General features: G+C 35.4%; 1 protein-coding gene across 1 annotated transcript in view; it reads right to left on the reverse strand.

Moving 5' to 3' along the window:
• SLIT2 (slit guidance ligand 2) overlaps window positions 1–15,171 on the reverse strand; it is a 262,238-nt gene that overhangs the window by 96,141 nt on the left and 150,926 nt on the right. The window contains exons 6-8 of the mRNA XM_008645128.2: window positions 6,791–6,862; window positions 2,806–2,877; window positions 1–86 (exon numbers count right to left, since the gene is read on the reverse strand). The exon at window positions 1–86 is cut by the window's left edge and continues 66 nt beyond it. Of these exons, the coding sequence (XP_008643350.1) occupies window positions 1–86; window positions 2,806–2,877; window positions 6,791–6,862 (230 nt within the window). The remainder of the gene's footprint in view (window positions 87–2,805; window positions 2,878–6,790; window positions 6,863–15,171) is intronic.

Here is a 15,171-nt window from a genome sequence, read left to right on the forward strand (position 1 = left end):
CGCGCCGCCCGCCGCCCGCCGCCCCCAGCCAGTCCGACAGCCAGGCCAGGTGGCAATCGCAGTACAGGTTGTTGGAGTGAAGGCGGCTGCAAGGAACAGAACATGGCAACACCTTCCCATTAGGAAGGACAAACAGAAAGGCAGCCGGCTTGCCCAGCCCTCCCTTCAGCAAGCAACTATTCCAATTTAGGAATAAAATTGTTAATGAGGAACTTTTTACATATTTCATTGAAAGTCTGGGAGTTACAAGTTATTAAATAAAACTATACAAGCAGCAAAATCACTTTTTATTTGTGGTCTAATTAACCGGAAGAAAAAAGAAGGTTTCTTAATAAATTAACTTTTCTGTAGTTTCTTGTTTCTTGTCTAAAAGAAAGAAGTAAATATACAAAAGCTTGAAAGCTGACATGGGACTCTTCCATCCAGATCTATAAAAATAGTGAATAAGACAAAAATGTCTCAAGAAAATGCCCTAGAGTGGTAATATAATGTCAGCAAAAAAGGGTTAATAAAAGATTTGGTTTCCAATTAGATATATCTGTAAGTCTGGCCATTATTAGTCTCTATAGAAACAGCCTGAAAGATCCCTTTAACAGGTCATACTCATTTTCTGCTGAAAAAGATAGAGTAATAACTCAGTATAAAGCACCTTCTTTCACATCTCTTTTCTGATTTCCTCTCTAGTTGTTTAATAGCAGAAAGTGGGATTGGCTGCTTTTGGCTGCTAGGCATCTATGTTTTAAGCAATGCCTGAAATTAAAAGACCAAATGGAAGCAAGTGATGGAATTAAGAAAGTTGTCTCTTTGTTGGTGTGATCTGACACAAGACCATGGCTCCTTGCCAAGTGGCAAAAAGCACTTTGCCATTGATAAAATATCAGACAAATGTATTCACTAAATCAGGTAAATGACTCTGGCTCTTACATTTTCTTAAACTACTGAAAAGGATGTCCATAGCTATAAATCAAATAGTTACTCAGAATCATCTATAACAGGGAAATGCCATTTCGGTCCTTTTTAGCTGATGTACTCAGCCCTAACTAAATAACTGGAAAGGAAGTGCAGGAAATTCAGAATGTAGACAAAGAGTCTAATTAATCCATTAGAAAATAAATCTGCAAAGCAACATGAAATGTGTAACCAACATAAACTAAAATATTAACTAACAATTTTCCCCCCCCCATAACTGACTAGAAATCAAAGGCAATATATTTTCCTGTACTAATTCTTGGGTGGGTGCTTTGCAAATACAGCTCACAATACAGCACACTCATTCAGTGCAATCTGTGGCCAGCTGTAGGCAAGAGCACCATTGCAAATCAGAACTAATGCCACTGAAATCAATACAGTTATACAAGCATATTCTGACTGCAAAAGCAATGTTACAGCTATAATCCAGGACAATGTGTGTCCAGTTTATTTTGTTTCTAAAATATATTTTCAGAAAATGAAATATCCTAACCAAAGAAAACATAAATATAGCTAATTTGATTAACTCTATTTTATGGTTCAAAAGAGAAACTGTATTTGAAAGTTTGAAAGAAGTACAGAATGCACATTTTCAAGACTCAGGCCTGCAAGAACAGAATGAAATTCTATTATCAAAATCTAGCTGAAGTCACCAAAAGCCCATGGTCAGCATTATTTAAGTACTCTCATATTTGTCCAAGCAAGAATAGTTGCAATTCTGTTATGAAAGCAACAGAACTGCTCACCTGTGTGAAGTTTCTTCAGTGACATGTCATACGTTAACCTGGATGAACAGTCCTACTGATTTCAGAACAGTTATGCAACCCAGCATGGGTAAAAGAAACTAGACAGGTTTTTTGTAAAAGTAGTTTTTTAACACTAACAGCTACTTTTGGGCTCTGATAGAAACATCCCATTAATTTTTAATTCCCACTTCACTGGAAAATCTGTTTGAAAGTGAGTCTCTGGACTAAACCTGGTTTTGCCAGTCAACAGGATCTAGATTTATTTGTAGTCAGTATAAACATACCAAAACATAATTCCAGCCTGTATGACTTGCATACATATTCTTTTCCCTTTGCTTTGTTTTAGAAGCCTGAAGTGTTCCTCTGTGAAAGTCATAACCTCTAAAAATGAGGACCTTATTTAAATGCTGACACAACTTTAATTATAATAGCACTACTGGATGATGCTATAATTTTATGTTACAAAGAATGTTGGCAAGCCAGTTTAGTTTAATTAGGTCTGCTAGCAGTATGGTAATAAAAGCATAAAGATTTCCCATTTATCACGTCTGACAATCAATCAAAGAATCTCCAATGTTCCTAAATGAAATGTGACCCATTCAATAGCTGAAAGTAAAACAAATTTTTGACTTTCAAAAAACATCAATTTATTTCTCCATATAGCTGTAATATGTAAAAAGAATTCCCCCTGCCTTCATCTTTTTTTTGGTTAGAAGGTGAAGCTTTTCTGTGACTGAATACAGCACTGTGGGAATACCATTTGGGAAGAGGGCACGAAACCGTTTTTATAGACTTATTCATCTCATATCCTAAAAAAGTTGATGGAAAAGGATACAACTGCTTCTTTATCTCCTGAGCCCCAAGTATAGCTTTGGGGTCACTTGTTAGGTTTACCTTTCAGAATTAGCTTCCATAGACGCACACACAGTCTTCACGCTCGTCAACCTCATGAGACATCAATATTTTTTATTTGAGCTTATGCTTGCTTTGCCTGTATATGTATTTATAGATCCCTGACAAAACTTAATAGAGGTAAAAATAAAATATTGAACTGATAAAAAGGGCAGCCAGTTTCAGTGGGACTACTCACAATGTTCTGAGTTTGGGCATATGGTTGAAACTTGCCACAGACAGTCGAGTGATGTTGTTATTGTTGAGAGTGCTGCAAAGCCAAGAAGAAGTACATTAACATGTTAAGAGTTTTGTCACATTTAAAAAAGGCACAGCTAATGAAAGTCATGGGTACTGCTTTTAAGGATGGGTATCAGGAAAAACCCCATATTTTTAGTTATATTTTTCCTCCTTGTTGAATCCCTAACAAAATACCACAGTTTTACCATTACCAGTCCTAAGTAAGAGGTCGCATTAGCCTATGATTCACTCAAAAGGAACTCCCACCATATTGATAACATCTATGGCATTCAAGCCAAACTTGACATCCTGAGGTAAAAAACAGAGTCCTTGGAGAAAATGTCTTGGTTCTAGGATGGTTCTAGGATGCTGATTTCTCTTTCTAGCTTCTGAGAGTCTGTTTTTTGACAGATGATACAAGAGCTGAATGGTTTTTCCCAAGAATTTTAGGAAAACAAAATGGACTGCACTTAGGTTTTATATGGAATGAGTTGCTATAAATGATCCAGAGCTGCATGAACAATGGGGGAGTTTCCAATATGATAGAAGGAGTCAGGAATTATAACACTTTAACAAACTAGCAATTTAAATTTTAGACAAGGTGTTGGGAAATTGAGATAGGAACTAGAAACAAATCTTAGCCAATTCTTGGCTACACAGGCCCGTTATACTCAGTAAGTGTAGCTTGTAAAGATTCAGAAACTTTATGAATTAACTTGCAGTTAAATATTGTCTTTAGGCTGCAAATAAAATGCAAACAAGCTTTACTCCAGAAAAAGGAAGCAAGCAACAGAATTGACAGATTTGACTTAAAGATTACTCATTTGAGCAGAATGGAGAATGAGCTCTATGTAACTAAAACAGTAATAAATAACTCCACCGAAAAAATCTATTCTCACTTTTGAAACAGAAAGTATTTTCCTTTTTCCTTTTGTTTTTTTAAAGCAAAAACTGTAATTTGTACCTATTTTGAACACATTTTTAAGTACAGTCTGATCTTGAAACACAGAAAGGTAAATTCACAGCACCCTGACCAGGATCAGGCTATATATCTCCACATTAACCAAGCAATTATTTACTGGTGCAATGTGCTGCATTTTACCTTTGTGTGCTTACTCATTCCATGTACAAAATCTTTCCTTCGCTGTGCATAAGGGATCTCCCCTGTGGGTTCTTAGGGATACATAAACAGAGAGAAGAATAATTGATAAAAAGATAAAAAAAACCAAAATGAAACAAATAAATAGGGGAATTGTGGCCCTTTTCAAAACATAACAAAAATGAAACAACAAAAAATGGCCATGCACAAACGGTGTCTTAATGAATAAATGTCAGTAAATTGTGGCAGAGTTTTCTTACAATGTTCACATGGTAAATGACGGCTCCCACAGTTCTTCCTGCATAACTTCTTACAAGATTTTAAAAGCTTATCTTATCATTGAAGGGGAGGGAAATCAGTCCATATTTCCACAGCTGTTAAGAGAAGGCAAATCTACAAATGTTTTAATTTCCAATTTTGACTGCTTGATGTTTGCCTTGCTATTTTGTATATATGAGCTATTAATTTATTTTTGCAAGAGTAAAAAAATTAAAAATAGGAATAGATGTAGGGAATACATAAGGAATTAAATGATTTTTATAGCTATTTCTCTATAATGATAAAAATGCTTGATTTCATTACAGACATGTAATTAAAAAAATTTGGCTCAATACTTTTACCTAAGTGTTACATACTATAGCAAAGAATTCGATGACTGACTTTTTTTTTCTATTTTGTAGACACTTTCCTTTTTTTTAACATGTCAGCATTATATTTTTCTCATAGTCTGTTTCCCAAATACAGCAGATTTCCCATTAAAAAAAAAAAAAAAAAAAAAAAGACAAAGGAAAACTAAAATTTCACAGAAATTCATGGGGAGGAATATTCAGGCTATTTTGTATCTTTAACAGCCTCTAAAATTCTACAGTTATTTAACCAAGATATAAAGACTTGTTACTTAGGTAAGTGTTTCAAATTGTCACTAAACAGGATTACAACCTATTTAAAAGCTCAAAAAACTCAAACTTGGAGTTTGAAGTAATATCCACTGTCTGTGCTTAGTTAGAATAAGTGACTCCAAATGAAAACGATATGCATAGCCTTATTTGCTACTCAGTGTATATACAGTACGGTCTGATCTACACATCTTACATTCTTTAAGCCATATTGTAAAGGAAGCTTAATTAGATACAAAATCTTCAGTTCTGTTTGGAATATCTATCTCAATTTCTTAAAAAGCCATGAATCTGTACATTATTTTTATCACATAACATAAATCAAAATAGCAAACATTTAGTTGTATATTTGAACAACCTATTAGTCTATTAGACTATGTATATTCATTCACAAAAATTCTATCTACTTTTCAGCAGGCTATTATTTCAGAGGCTTCTTCCTTCTTTTTTCCACTCATTGAAATCAGTGTAAAAATTCTACTCCTGACCTATACTGCAAGGATGACCTTTTAAGAACACTAAAATTGCAAGCATTAAAAAATGCAGAAAACATTTCATTTCTTTTTTTTCTTTAATAAATATGTAACCCTTGCACTTGTAAAGAAAGGCTCATATTAAAAAAAAAAAAAACAACCAAAACAAAACCGTAATAAGTAGATTAAGCCATTACTGGAAAAAATATTCTGCCACATATATGAGTTCCAAATGTAAAAATCTCAGAGAACATCACATTTACTGATGGACAACTAATCATCAACTTAACAATTAGATGTAGTATTGAACCTACACTATATTTTACATGGCTTTATACCAGAGAGTTAACAACAGGCTTGTTATTATGTGATTGCAAAGTAAAAAAATATCAAATTTGGCTGCCAGTTTCATTCACTCACAAGTAAAACCAACTAGTGTTTAATAATAAAAAACTTTTACCACCAGCTACTCACATACTCTTCGGTTTCTTAGACATGTAGACACTAGCTATTGCCAGAGAAGCTTCTGTTCTTCAGAATATTTTAAAAAAACCTCAAAAACCCAAACACAACAAAACCTTCCTCACCCTCCTCAAGTTGTGATTTATCAGGTGTGATTCAAATTAACATGAAGTAACTCACTTATACACAAATTCTTTCACTTCTCTTAATGAAGAAAATCCAGAAAAAAATGTGTCATTTTGACTGACAGAGCAAGTATTTCAGGAATGTGTCCTGTGCCTCAGATTCTTTGAGAACTAAGGCACTTTGCTCATTACAGTAACTATTCTCAGATGATAATTTTGTTACCTTTAACCTCACTGATAGCCACTTGAAGAAAGTGAAAAAAAAAGTATGCAAAGAAGAGTTGCAACAATAATCTTCTGTGACACAAAAAAAGATTTTCCTACACATACAAATGTATTTATGCACATAAAACTTAAAATGTTTTAAAAGGAAGCCATTAACATGGACATGATAAATATCTTAACATATAGCAGTAATGTTTGCTAGAAAGTGCCTCTTTGAAAACATCCAGATTGTCAAATAGATATAGCATATTGCTCCTTACACTGAGTGTGAAAGATCAAATTGATGTTGAGTATACAACAAAAGCAATCCTGAAAACGTTCAGCACATCAACAGTAATGGATAATTTACAAAATTAATTGGGTTCATTAATACTGCTGCCCTCCCCCATTTTAAAATGAAATATATTCTTTTCTTACAGTATCTGCCAGTGGCTTTTTAAATTATTATTATTATTATGTTTAATGGCTGTCTTGGAGAGTAAAGGAGTATCTCTGCCTCTCCATATCTTCTTACCATTTTATAGCACATTGCAGTGGATTATTTTAAGACATCTTTTCACTAGACCATCCTGACACCAGGCTGCAGCTTGCAGATAAGCTTCTACATTAGTACTCCCCAGATGCTGAGCTCTTGCTACAAGTAAGAGATACAAGGAATACTTACAGCACTTCCAGGTCACGCAGAGCCCTAAATGCCCCATCTTCAATACAGCTGATCTGGTTGTAATCCAGTTGCCTGTTAAACAGATTAGGAAGGCATTTGTAAGGGAGAGGCACGCTGGCAAGGAGAGGTGTAAGGGAAGCCTCCCAAAGGGGTGGCAGAGCCAGGCCATGCGAACAGAAAGGCTCTGGCCATCCCTGCCGCCCGCTCGAGGCTGTCGCACGGCGCTGGCCTGCACGCTGCCACAGAAATCCCTTTTTGTTCTCAACTGTCTGCGCAAAACAGCAGCACTGGGAAAGCTCCAGTAAATAATAACTGCACCTTATATTAAATGCCAAAGGAATGCAATTTCATTACATCAAGAAAAGCTATCCATTAAAAGCTCTCAGCGTCATCTTGCTGAAACAATTTCATTAAGGTAAAGGACGGTAAATCACTTAATGTCACACGCATCCCCTCGGTGACCTAACAGAATCCATTTATCAGAGCAGCCCAGCTGCATGTTAATTCCACCCGCCGCGGCAGAGACCAGGGACAGACACGAGTTTTAGGGGTCTCCCTGCGTGTGTGCATGCCTGGAGCGGGTGGGAGGTGTTACCCCCAGGCATGCGGGGGCTTTAGAATAATTACCTCCTGGAATATGTCTACATGTAAAAATAACAGTGTCTGAGGCATTTCCAGACTTGTTTACTTATCTCCTTTAATTCTGCTCCAAATGAAAGTAGTGTTTCTGCTGTAACCTTCAGTATCTGGTTTTCTATGGACTTTGTGCTGTCTGCAATTATATGCAGACAGTATGTTGTAATGGAGCACTTGAATTCTAGACATAAAACTCAGCAATCCATCCCATACATTATTAATCCTTAAGTATTAAGATATGAAAAATTTAGATTCATTTCTCTGAAGAATATTATTACCTTTTCAATTCAAAACATTGATACAGCACATATAGACCAATTAAAAATGTCTGCTTAAATTAACAACTGTGCAAGTATGAAATCACACTTTCTCGACTGATAAAAGCTTTCCCTATAAATACTGAAATGTCTTATGCATTTCAGGGCATGACTTGCAAAGCAAAGATGATAAAAACTCACTTTAAAACTTCTCCAAGCTGGTAGCTTGTCAGTGTCAAATAATATACATGAGTAAATGTGTGTGAACAATACTAAGAAAATGAACAAAATACAAATGAACTCTGCCCTTCTGTCTTCAATTATATATTAGCTAGCAGGGCTAATGACACTTTTACTAAAGCATTTTCTGTGATTCTTGTGAATCCATGATAACATTTTACTTTATTAATAAATCATCACACCCACTGCTGAACGTAGTACCAACTTCTATAAAGTTCTTCTAGTTTCATCTGAATTACTACCACAAGGGAATAAAATATTGTCATAATTGTAACAGTGCCTGTGTTTCTGTGTACTGAAAGTTAAATGCAAACTATCAGATGCTGAATATAATATTTAATCATTTTGGTGCAATGTTACAACACCAGTGCTGCAGTGTTGGAATATTTAAGTCTACTTTCTAAGGCTTCTTCAATTTTTACTAATGAATTTCATTTAACAATTAAGCTAATAGCCTTTTTATTTTAAAGAGGTAAAATATATACACAGTACAATTCTCTAACCTCTCAAACAATTTATCAAAGCTATTTAAATTACTACAATGGCATGAAATGTTACCCTTGACACAATACAAAAGAGAAATTGTTTCCAGACAAATTGGAAAAATCTTTTAATGCTATCAAATTTGCCTAATGCAGTCTGCAGGTTAATCTGTAAAAGGGTGAGCTGTATGTTTGCCCATATCTTATTATCCTTAGCTGTCAATGTATAAATCAGTGCTGACACAGCTTCTTCTAAATCATCCATATTATACACAAAGGAAAATCTTTTAAAGCAGAGAAAGCACTTGAGCAAATCTTGTCCTACACAAACTGAAAGGCAGATGTCTTCCACTAGACTGTCAGCAGTTGCGGTGATCCTGAAAACTTTTGGACTTCTTCCTTTAATGAGTCACCATGATCGCTACCTTAGTGAAGGGTGAGTTGTTACCATTTAAACCGTCTTACTCTGTTTGCACTGAACTAATGGATTGGTTTCAGTTTGAGGAAGGGAAGTTTGCAGATGGGAGAGAAAAAATATTCCCTCGCTTTAAAAATTACTGTCTTTGAAAGATGCATTCATCTTTATGTTTTAGATTATCTCCCATCAGTTACACTCATGATATAAAAATGATTAGACACACACCATGAAGAGCAATTGGTGTGATATATATATTTTTGTTTTTCTAAGCTATGAAAAGGACATGATTTTGAAGACTGTGTGACTGGTTTGAATAGCAATTTATGGTAAAAGTAAAGGTTAAGGGTAAGGATACCTACACTGCATATATGACCCAAACAGAAAGTTAGGCAGTATTCCACAACCAGCATAACATTAACTTATGATGTCCTTCTAACAGATATACTGAAGAAGTCTGATTGGGTTTTTTGATTAAAAAAAAATACTCAATAGCAAGTATGTATTAAGATATGTCTTAAGACATAAGCAAGAATACTAGAAATTAAAAAGTACATATTTATCTATTTTTATGTTATGCTTTACAGTTTATTTTAAACATGACTTTCAAAACTACACAATAAAAATCTCCAGTATCATAACAAAACCTTTCTCACCACTAAGCTACTGAGGATACTAATAACCCTAATTCCATTTTAGAAAGCCTTTTTTTCCAAAAGAGCTGCTTTTCTTCTTTTCAAATTATTAGAACACTCCGAGAACCGAAGCTGACCAGACATGGACCAGCAGCTCTGGCCCATTCTCATCCTTCCCCTCTCCCCAGTTTCTCTTCATCATATTCCTGCCTGCTCCATCTCCATTTTGGATCTTTTCTGTGTGGGATCTCTCCATGCTTTTGTAAAGTTGCTGTTCCTTTCTGCCTCCAACATTCACAAAGCTTCGGCAGTGCCATTCCTGTGAAGCTCATAAAATACCAAACACCAGTTGTCACGTCCAAAATCTTTCCATAATCACAAAGAACCAACTGGACTTTGCACCCATGTCTGCAGCATTACCTGGGTATTTCATATACTTACTAACCTACTGCTACTTAAAATGTCAATGTTTTTGTGAGTTCAGCAATAAGAACTAGTAAGAATAATAAGCATTCAACTAATAATAAAATGTCTGCTTTAAAATGTTTTCTATTTATTGCTCTTGTGGATATATCCTATGCTGTAGAAACATGCTGCTAACTTATATTTTCTTCCCTTCTGGCATATGTTGTCTACCAGATAATGACAAATAAGTAAATATACTTTGTTATCCCTCAAGTAGAACATTTAATGACTAACAGAAGTTGCATACATTTAAAAACTACTACCCTCGTACAGGCAAAATCCGTCATCTGACTCTTGACAGAGAAAACCTTCTTTACTCATTCCTAGAGGGTTAAAAGTTGGGACAATTCAAACAATTGTCTGGTTTACTCTCCTGTTCTTCACAGTTTGAGGACACTTTGTGGTCCCATGCTAGAGAGCTACTTTTTACAACAGAACTGAGTTATGTTTCCTATTTCTTACTTCTCAATTTCAGTTTCAAGACAAATCAATAATAATTTCAGAGGAATTAGTCAAAAATGATGTAAACAAAATTATGCCAGAATTTATTCTGTTTTTATCAAATGTCAAAGAACTGCTTGTTTCCCTTGACTATTACTATTTACATCCAAGTAACCCATACTTGCTGAACAAACTAGAAGAAAAAGGAGAACAGATCTATAGTTCAGGTGCTTAATCCCCTAAAAATTGTCTAGCACTCAACTTGGTTAATCCCAGAATTATTTTATATTGTAAAATAACAAAAAAAAAGTAAAAATGAAACAGAAGAATATCATCAAAAGGAGAATGTGTACAAGATGAACAATCTGTATATTAAATGATTCAAAAGATACGATCACATTATTAAGAAATAATTTTTAAAAGAAAACGAAACTCTAAAAATAGTATTGAAATACTATTTATTTTAACAGTCAGTAAGAACAAGGGGGTTTTTTTTGCCAAAGGCTCACCAAAGGATCACCAACCTGCTTGGGAACAAGAGGTTTAGGAGGCACTAGAAAACTGTACCTATTCTTTCCTTCATGGCTTTAGAGCTATTTTTTATTATAACAAAAATCTTAGGCATACACAGAATATATTTCACTAACACCCTGTGAAAATCCTTCTTGATGTAAACTTGAAATGCAGGTGGCTAGCGGTCCAGTTGAGATTCTCAGTAAGAGCAAGCATGAGAAATATTGAATTCTAGATTCTTTAAGCATATCTTAGACAAGTGATGCATTTGGAACAGCACTTGTACAAATGAATAGACAACTATACTTCCAGTTGCAGTGGAATTTTATGCGTGATCTTAGAAGAAATAAGTAATTAGAACAGCTTCAGTTTCAACTACTAATATCTGAAATTAAAAAAAGTCCAATCATTCCCAAAAAAAGATTAATACAAAATTCACTTATATCCTTAGTGGCAGTTTTAAATGTTTCAAAATCAGCATAAAAGAGGCATCAGGGCAACAAGTAATACCGATCAAGGTTTTGGAGAAAGATTAGTAAAATGGGAAGGACTTTGATTGGAGGCTGCTGACTGTCTCCCTCTTCACTAATTCTTCATTTTCCCAGGCAATTTAATGGGTGAAGCTACTACATTGCCCTGCAGCCTTTATCCCTGGCATGACAGCTACAGTCTCCCCTGCTTGCTGGGAATGAATGGAACCAAATAAACACAAAGAAGAGAGGAGTCGAAAGAAAGGCCAAGGGCATGACAAGAAAAACAGGGCACAAGATCCTTGCATGAGATATGATGAAAATGTGCCCTGCTGTTTTTGGTAACATTTAAAATTGCATATATTTAGAGCACAATTCCACCATGATATTTGTATATTCCTTTCCATCCTCTGCCAAGTATTGATTACACAGAGAAAGAGAAAATTGGAATCTTATAAAATTTTACACACTTGAAATGGAAAAGTCATAATGTCAAAATCTACTCAAAGGGAGAGCATGGCACTATTGTTCTTTCAGTGGTGTCTTACACCTTTATGTAACTGAGTTATTTTTCTTCCTAATTCAACCAGCTTCAAAAAAAACCACCCCATCCAAGCTTACAATCTGGGCACCTAAAGCGTTTTCTTACCATATCAAATATAAACAAAATTCCTGAGGTTGGGAAAATTTAGAACATCTTTCACATCCAGTGTGTGTGCTATATCACCAGGGAGGGTTATGACACCTTCATTAACATGTATATTAACAAAATTGTGTTTATTTTCCCATTTAGATGATAATTTCTCTTTATTTTTTTAAAAAGTGGGTGCCACTGTGTTCTCTGAAGAATCTAATGTCTTGGTGAATACTTTTCTCCCTGAAAAATTAGCAAGTTAAGGGTAACTTTCAGAATTATATTTCCAAAATTTCACGTTTATTTCTCTCAAGTTGCAGATGAGTAGCTATACTTACAGTGTATTACTCTAAGTCATTCAAGAATAATTCCTTGAATAGAAAAATTGAGACTTTGACACATTGCAGCTATTTTGTTTTCCTACATTTGAACAGCCAAAATAATGGATACTGGTTTTATAGTTTGGAGAACTACTACAACATGCGCTTCCTTCATTTTTTGTCGCTTTTACTGAAAGCTTAACGCTTTACAAACATCTGTGCTGCAGTGGTGAGAGTGAACCCAGGGACATCCTGTTTGGCGTCTGTGAGATGACCTCTGAGTTTGTGAGATGGCACCTGGCGTTAGCCTCCCCAGTAGAAGACAGAGACTGAGTCCAAAGAGGGCCACCAAGATGAGAGGGTTGAAGCAGGTGACATTTGGGGATGGTCTGCAAGAACCGTGTTTCTTTGGCCTTCAGAGAGAGGGGAAAGGGGCGACCTTACTGCTGCCTGCAACTGCCTCCAGTGAGAGTACAGACAGAGCCAGACTCTTCCCAGCTATAAGACAAAAGGCATAACAAACTGGAAACTGGGTAATTCCAGTTTGATGTAAATTACATTTGTGAGGCCTGAAGGTTTCTAAGTTTGTTTTTTTTTTATTATGAGGGTGTGGCAGGTTGCCCATGTTGTCAATTCTCATAATGTCTTGCCCATTTTGTTTTTATTTTCTACAGATTCTATACTGTGAGTGTTATTAAGATGTCTAGAAAGAAAACACAATGGATGCATTTAATGGAAACAAAACTGCTTCTTCTGAGAAACATCAAGAGGACTCTAGAGCTAACATACTGCAGGAGATTTTAGTGGTATTATCAACCTTAAAGGAAGCCATTTCCTTCAGATTATCTGAATTAACACCTCATTCCCTTTGCTCTGCAAAGACTAGAAGTATACAAGTATCCAAAATATTCCAACTTCTGATTCAGAACGAAGGTATTTGGTGGAAATGAGAGAATGGTGAGTCTCCATTCAGGAACACAAAATACTTATCAGGTCAAGTTCTGTGAAATTTGTTAGCCACTTTTAAAAGAGCTTAATAGAACTACTATTCTGGATGGTTATCAATCATTCCATGTTAAAAAAAAAGGCTCATAAATTAAAGTGAAACTGATGTAATTACTATTGTTACACATTTTTTTTTTTTTAAATATATATTACAATATGCTCTAATGCAGATTTCTTTTCTCTTTGTACCTTCCCATATCTCATAGATGAGTTTGGAAGAGATGTAACATTTTTAACATTATGCTTAGCTACTGGGCTATTACTAGAAAAATTATCCAAAACTAGAACAAATATGGAATTCTGTTTATGACAATTCTTAGTAAGGACATACAAGTACTTGGTTCCTGGACCTTAGGTTAATCACCTTCATAGACTCATAGAATCACTTAGGTTGGAAAAGACCTGTAAGATCATGGAGTAAACCTGACACTGCCACGTCCACCTCTCAATCATGTCTCTTAATGCCATATATTACACGTTTTTTAAATACCTCCAGTTTATGGTGACTCAATCTCTTCCCCAGGCCACCTTCCCAAAGCTTTAAAAAATTTCTGGTGAAGAAATTTTTCCTCATGTCCAATCTAAACTTCCCCTGGTGCTACTCTAGGCCATTTCCTCTTATCCTCTCACTTATTACTTGGGAAAGAGACTGACACCCACCTGGCTACAACCTCCTTTCAGATAGTTCAATTCCTTCTGGAATAGTGATGCCTTCTACTACCTATCACTTATCAATTGTCTCCTTAATTTTCTTGAACAATGAAATAAAACTTGTAAAATTCTTGCTATACCTTTCTTCTCTAAGTAATGTCCAAGGCTAGATGGAAGGCTGGGGTTTATCTCTCCTTGCCAAAGATTCTGGAAAGGCATAACGGCCTGATCTAGTTATATAAATGCTGTGCTAGAATCCACCCAACCCACCCCATGAACTCATTGGTCATTCTGCAGAGTGACTGTAGAGGGATAATAAAGTTTTCAGATTAGGATTTTGATGGCATTTTTTCCCAGGGACAGCTAATGAGGAGATATCTGTAGTATTTGTCCTATCACATTAAAAAATATGCCACGGATATGATTTGGAATTTGTGGCAATGCTATGGAATTTATGATTTTTTTAAAAATTATTTCCCCAAAAGAGAAAGGCTTTAAAGGGTAGATCTACTGTTTTATGCAAGTTTCAGACACAATTCAGGATCCTTAGCTTAAAAATACACACTAAGATAAAAATAATATCTCAGATAAAGATTAGCATCCTAATGCTGTTTCTAACTGGAGTTTTCTTACAATGTGTAAGTACGCTTACATTCTAAACTGCTGCTTTGCCACTAGAATATTCTCAATGATGCTGCTATTTTTACTACCAAAGTTCCCTTCTGTAGCTGTATAAATTTTCAAATATAAAAGATCATGCAGAAAAATGCAGGTTTCTTGTAGCCAAACCTCTTTTTCACCATGCATAGTGATGGAACTAGTTCTGAAAAAAACTCATAACCTGTCAATTAAACCAAAGTACCAAAGCTACTTTGAGAAGCACTTGCATGTTTAGGAACACAATAGAATTGAACATAATAATTTTTTCCACTGAGGTATGATAGAATTTCACAGCAGGAAAGAACTGTAGTAGGCCAAATTCTCGGGCATTCCACTAAATCTTAAAAAGACATTTTCCTCACCAATTTGTGTGCAGTGCTGCAGGCAACAGAATGAAGTAGAGTCCATCACAGAAAGACAGAAACGCAAAGGGCTTCCTGTCCCATCCTCTCCTACTAAGGATACATCACAACCCTCCCTTTACAATCACAGAGCACTGTGTTTACAAAGCAGTACAACTAGAAAGTTTGTCTTTCTTTTTTAAAACTGGCAACTTC

The sequence above is a fragment of the Corvus brachyrhynchos genome, unplaced genomic scaffold (assembly GCF_000691975.1).
Source record: "Corvus brachyrhynchos isolate BGI_N302 unplaced genomic scaffold, ASM69197v1 scaffold80, whole genome shotgun sequence".
Lineage (NCBI taxonomy): Eukaryota > Metazoa > Chordata > Aves > Passeriformes > Corvidae > Corvus > Corvus brachyrhynchos.